Source organism: Aethina tumida, chromosome 1, assembly GCF_024364675.1.
Source record: "Aethina tumida isolate Nest 87 chromosome 1, icAetTumi1.1, whole genome shotgun sequence".
NCBI classification, from domain to species: Eukaryota; Metazoa; Arthropoda; class Insecta; order Coleoptera; family Nitidulidae; genus Aethina; species Aethina tumida.
In genome coordinates, this window is record NC_065435.1 from 78396223 (window position 1) to 78402679 (window position 6457).

The following is a 6457-nucleotide window of genomic DNA, read 5'->3' on the forward strand; positions in this document are numbered from 1 at the left end:
GCAAACATTGTAAAGACCAATTTTAAATTGAATTTAACATCCCATCCGACATATACTAATAAAATACGATAATTAGTGGCATCATCCCATAAATCTCGTCGAATTTCCGACTTGGGAGTGAATTTTCCTTCCGCGCGGATAAAAATCATGCCCACAGGTGACATAAATAACTACAACTAATTCGACGCACTTGCGCGCAAGGGTCCATCGCTACCTTTAAAAAGCGACGGCGGGCGTCGCACCGTCCACAACCCCAACGGGAAACGTGTCGAACGTCCGGGAAAACCAGTCCCACTGTCAGCAAAATTTCCACGCGGTCGTGCTTATTTAATTTCGGTGTCAGGATGAGGAAACCGATCGTCGGGTTTTGGTGCATTTTGATCGTGGACGCCGTGCTGTTGCAGGTAAGTTTTGTGTAGCAACAAGTACTTGCACGTGTTTGGCGCGGGAAAATCCGGAAAATCCGGTATTGATTGGTACGATGGAAAACGTATTGTCGATTTTATATTTTCTAATGTCTGTACCGAATGCGAATTAAATGGATTTATGGGTACGAGTAATGCATGCGGATCCGACGTGATTTATGAAACGTTTTCCAGAGACACTTTATGATTCAATAAAGTACGAGCGCCGTAATTGAATCTGCAGTGGGTTTTATGCTGAGCTAAGTTTTTTGTTCTTTTAACGGAAAAAAATTGTTCGTGCAATGGAATAAAATTATTGTGGTTAAAATTATTTTTATTTAATGACAAAATTATCAAATAAAATTTAAATTTTTTTATTGACCAACATTTTTCATGAATTAAAAAAATTGTGGAATGAATTAAAGGTGATTTTTCAAGTATGTTTAGAGTTTGATTTTGAAATTTCTAAGAAAATCACAACAGTAAAAGTTTTCATTCATTTGTGTCTTGGTTGGTATAAGTTTTGGTAAATTGTCTTTATTAAAATTTTATAGATTTATGTATCTCTTAGAAAACACAATTTGAAAGAAATGTCAATTATTTATTTCATTTATGTTTGTTTATGAAGTATTAAAAAAATAATATGTACACTCTTGAAATTAAGTTCATAGAAATTATACAACAAAAATTTGATAAATTATCACTGTTAAAATTATTGTTCCATAAATGCCACAACTGTTAAATAAAATTGAGAAAAAAAAGTAGAATATCAAATGTTCTTGAAATCGAATTGAAATGAATTCTTTCATCATTTGGTAAATTGTTATTATTAAAATTTCATAGATTTATATACCTCTTAGAAAACACATTTTGAAAGAAATGTCAACTATTTTTTTTTATTTATGTTAGAAGTATTAAAAAAATTATACGTACTAGAAATAATATAAGTTCATAGAGATTAATTAACTTTGAAAAAAATTGAACAACAAACTTTCAGTAAATTATTATTGGGCTTATCAATTTAAAAATAAAATATTTATTTAATAATATTTGAGAACATTTTTATGAATTCTTTTTATAATTATGTTTAAAAATAAATTACAACGATTATTTTAAAGTGTTAAGTTTTATCTATCAATTAGAAAATCACAACTTGATAGAAATGGTAACTGTTTCTCATTTCTTTTATACTGAAGTATTTTTAAAAAATATGTAAGTAGCCTCTCGAAATTATTTAAGATTATAGAGATTAATCGTTGTCACGAAGAATTTTTTTAAAGATAGCAAATGTCCCTTTGGAAAGAAATTAAAAAACAAAATTTTGGTAATGATAATTCATTGTTAAAATTATTATTCCATAATTTATATTTGAAGGTTTTACATATAACAAATACTCTCTTGATATTTCTTAGTTCATAGAGATTTAATTATTGTAATGAAGAGCCTTTTAGTGACAATGAATAACCTCTTTGAAATTACAAAAATTGGTAAATTATCATTGTTAAAATTACTGTTCCATAAATGACACAACTGTTAAATAAAATTGAAAAAAAAAGTAGAATATCAAATAAAATAGATGTCGAAAAAGTTTTTTATGTTATTAATAATATTTTTGGAACAAGCTGTAAAACAAAATTTTGGTACATCTTCTTCCCGGTTTTGTGTTAAGAATTGATACACCAATTTACCGAGAAATACAAACAAACCATTTAATTGAATACTCACTGTTTGCCTCATTGAAGTGCATTTCTCGACCCAGTTCGTTTGTTAGCGTTAAAGAAACAATTAATGTGTGTCTAGCCGAAACAGAAATGGATAAACGATGTACATTAGAGCGTTTTATCAAATAGTGATCAAATGTCGGCCCATTTATTCTCAGGTTTGCGTGTTAGGAAACCATTTTCGCTTTTTGTGTCGCCTACGCAATTGCCGGGGCTTCGTAATAAATGTAGTGATCCACTGCTGATCTAGGAATAATAACTTTTATTGTGGCTGGGGCTTCGGGCTTTTACCCGGCGAGAAACCGCGCACCTAAATTACGACAGACATTAAGCGACGCGTGCAATATAAAGAGCCACGTTGAAACAACATCCAAACAGATTACATTGTTCGGCGGGACAAAACGGCAAGTTTATTTCAGTTTCTGCCCGATTCCGAGTACCTGTTGACATTTTATAATGCTCATTTGTCGAGATAAATTACGGCCAGATTGGCGACAAACGTTTTCACTGCCAAAACTAATTTGCTTCCTGCGACAGAAGGAAAAGGCATCTGGTCCATTTATTAGTCAGATCTACTCAATAATATACCATTAAAGACAAAGAGCTGACCATGATATTGACATAAGATTCTATTATGATTCAGTTTATCAGTCAATCTTCTAAATTTGACGTTCGGTTTTAAGACCACTGGGGAATAAAGTTGTTCGGTCCACAATGCCCTTCAGATGCAGAATATTGAAATTAATCCCTCGCAGTCTAATTTTAAAACCTAATTAACTTTCCGATACAGGGGAATCCCCATGCTAATGAGATTACACAATGAATTTATTATGCAGTTCGGTTCGCCTGCTTTTCAAGATTGTTTGGAGTAATGAGAGCTAAGAGGATTGTTTGGAATTAGGGCAGAATGTTTTTTTAAGTATTACGTAGATCTTGATTCCATTAAAACGGCACAAAAAACATTATTCCACTAATCAATACATTTTTAATTAACGGCTTGACCAATCGAACATTCATTATAAAACTTCCTGGTTTTAATTTAATTTTCCGTTGCGCAAGCCATAAAACAAGGCTGTCTGAAATACGCCTGCATTTACACAACAAAATTAAATGAAACATCCAGATTTGGAGGGATATTAGCAAATCGCTAAGACCATACAATCCCGGCCAATTTACAAAATTAACTAACTTCGAACTCTCTTCTCAGAAATTGGACAACGGTCAAAGTGAAATACCAGGATTAAATCTCCCTTGTACTTACTAAACGAGACTAACCTAATTCAATTTCCACTGAACAAATATAATATTTCGACGAGAAAATCTTTATTTATATATAGCAAGACAACATCAAATGTGTCTGTGTTGCAGTTACAGATCCTTTTCAGTCCTCCTTTTGTTCAATTTGTTCGGATATAGACTGTTTTCATTCCGTCGTATTTCCTTAAGGGATGCCCTACAAATCTTGTTTGTCTGTGTGACTCTAAATCTCAAATAACGAGCTTGAATCATTAAAAGTGGTCGTGATTTCTTGCAGGTAAATTCTGAGAATTGTGATGGAGAAATAGAAAATGCCCTTCGCAAACTCCTCTCCCCATCGGAATATCCGACCCTCCAGCTTCGTGCGTTGCGTCGCCAACTTTTGCACAAAATGCAACAGGCTTTGGAAAAGTTCGAAGAGGAGGAGGATCCCAATTTAAAAAGTTCGTTGAGTGCACTGGCGCGCTGGAATAATCTTCCTGAGAAAAGAAACTTGGAGTCGCTCGCCAGAGCCGGTTATATTAAAACGTTGCCGGATGTTGAAGACGCGAATGATTCTTTCAAAAGGAGCATAGCTAATTTGGCCAAGAACGGGCAGTTGCCTCATCACGACGACAAGAGGGGAATACAATCTTTGGCGAGGAATGGAGAGATACATACCAAACCTACCAGTCGCCAAGACCAATTGGACGAGGAGTTGTACAAGAGGAACGTTGCGAGTCTTGCAAGATCTTACAATTTTCCTGTTTTCAATCAGAAGCGGTCTTTGAGCAGTTTGGCACGGGCAGGTATGTTTTTTTTATCAAATTAAATGGAATTTAATTTAACTACCATGAAATTACGTTTTTGTTTTAAAAGGAGATTTGCCAAACTTTTACAAGAGGAACATTGCTGCATTAGCCAGAGATGGTGCCTTAGGTAAACGTCTTGAGGACTCGTACTTCACAGAAGACGGCACCGAAAACATCAAACGGAACATAGCTTCAATCAAGGCCCAATATAATCCGAAATTTAAAAGATCTGCCTCCAGAACTAAAAGAGAAATCGACTATGACAATTTGGAATATTCTTCACCCGTTTACCAGAACACCAACGTCTTCGACTATGAGGAAATGATAAAAGAATTGACCGGGGAATATCCTGAACCTGAAAAGAGATTTTTAGGTGAGTTTTATCCAGTGTGGATCTAAAATTAAACTGACTAATGCATTTACTGCCAGTTTCAAACAAAATTAGGTTTATGTATTTAATTGAATTAATCTTTTAATTGATGAAAATACGGTTTCAAACAATTGAATTTTATTGTGTGCGCTAAAATGTGACTATTAATGAAAATTTCATTTTACTGTTGTTTGAATGGATTCAAGCTGTCCTAGTTTTTTTTATTAAAATATTTTTTTTAACAATGTTCTAAAACAGTTTTTTAGTTTGTGCCATAAAATATTAGTATGACCAGTATGGAATTAATGAATTTAATTACCTTTAATTTTATTGTTATTTTTTGATAGAAACAATTATTTAGGATCATAAACATTTATGTACTTGTGACCCATATTTCCGTACATAAAGGAACATACTAAAATACAATTTTTATGTCATATTCTAACTAATATCGCACACAATTTATCGTTCATTAAACGGCAAACGTTACAGCATCACGGGATTAAAGACATTACGAAGGTATTAATTTGAAACTTGTTCGTCGCCGGAACTTGACACCTCCCCCACGTTGCACAAGATTTAACTTACATAACAAGAAGATCACTCCGGATTATCCACTTAAATCTCCATATTTCACTGAAAGTCACGCTCATTCATCATAACCAAACGTTAAAGAAGTTCAATAGGATTGGTTTCTGGCAGGATCGGTGGCCCGAACCGGATGGTTCCGTCCTGCGACCTCCCGAATGTCACGGTATAATTCCCCGGATAAAAGACACATAGGTTCGTTGGCCAGGCTGGGTTGGTTGCCGATCAGACGGTACGAACGTGGTTTCAATCGGTCCGGCCGGTCCACAAATCTCGACGAATGCAGGTTCCAAATCAAAAAAAGATGTGTTAGGCTTTCATGAAACTGTAACCTACCGGTCTCGTGTGCCCGTTGGGTTGTGGTGACATGATTAGATTTATTATTATTATTATTATTATTATTATTATTATTATTATTATTATTATTATTATTATTATTATTATTTGATGTTTAGGTGTTTGGAGGCTAAAAACAAATAATGAAGTTTAATGTTTAGATATTTTGTCATATTTTTAGAGTTTTTGGTGTTCAGATGTTATTTGGATAGTTAATGTTAGAAGTTGGTAGAAGTAGAACCCTACTTTATATACAGTAGTTGCCTGATTTGTTTTATGTATTAAATAATCGTAAACTATAAATATGTAATGACAATTTTCTTTTTGATTTAGGGCGCTTACCGCAGATGGGGAAGCCGAAATCGACAGTTTCGCCAAAAGTACGTTTCCCTTAAATATCCCAATCAACAACTTGATGGTGAGGAGCCACCCTCGTCATCCTAACGCTCTTTAAAAAAATCCAAATCTTCATATCTTAAACATATTTAAACTCCAACATATCCAATGTGGGTTGATATGTAATTACTTTTGATTACATATACGCCCGTTTTAAATTGGGACGAATGATTAGATTATTTAATCTGATTCTCTCATATCAGCCAAGAATATCACATCCAAAACAAATTCCTGTTTAGAATTTTAATCTATAGGCCAATTGATTATCATGTATTAGGTGTGTTTTACGTTTTCGAAATAAGAACGGAATCGTATGCGATGAGACGTCGGAAATAAATTTACAGAATGGCTGGAATTACTGAAAATTTTTGCTGTGTCAGACAATAATCTTACAACCAATGTTTATGACAATAAATGTGTAAAATTTAGACAATAAAAGTCGAAAATTTTTGTGAAGGCTTTAGCCAAATATTATTAGTGTTAATATATTCTATGTACGTATATTTATCGTCAATAAAAATTATGACAATATCACTTCACTGTTATTAAAATTCCTAACTTAAATACATTTCAGGTTTGAATTTCAGAAAAGGT

At 33.5% G+C, this 6457-nt stretch overlaps 1 protein-coding gene across 2 annotated transcripts; it reads left to right on the top strand.

The window, feature by feature from the left end:
• The first annotated feature begins 254 nt into the window (after positions 1 to 254).
• Positions 255 to 6394, top strand: LOC109608683 (neuropeptide-like 1). Of its 2 annotated transcripts, XM_020025207.2 has the most exons (5): positions 255 to 404; positions 3660 to 4170; positions 4241 to 4546; positions 5246 to 5417; positions 5801 to 6394. In XM_020025207.2, exons 1-5 carry the CDS (start codon positions 345 to 347, stop codon positions 5919 to 5921), a joined length of 1170 nt encoding a protein of 389 aa, XP_019880766.1. In that variant the 5' UTR covers positions 255 to 344; the 3' UTR covers positions 5922 to 6394. The 2 variants fall into 2 exon arrangements, with proteins under 2 accessions (XP_019880766.1, XP_019880772.1); XM_020025213.2 differs by lacking the exon at positions 5246 to 5417.
• Positions 6395 to 6457: the final 63 nt, after the last annotated feature.

Bases quoted from the DNA above. Each gene is read 5' to 3' on its own strand.
- LOC109608683 (XM_020025207.2), top strand. From the start codon at position 345: ATGAGGAAACCGATCGTCGGGTTTTGGTGCATTTTGATCGTGGACGCC. The intron at 4,171-4,240 runs GTATGTTTTTTT...TTGTTTTAAAAG, and splicing joins GAGCAGTTTGGCACGGGCAG to GAGATTTGCCAAACTTTTAC. The intron at 4,547-5,245 runs GTGAGTTTTATC...GGTTTCTGGCAG, and splicing joins ACCTGAAAAGAGATTTTTAG to GATCGGTGGCCCGAACCGGA.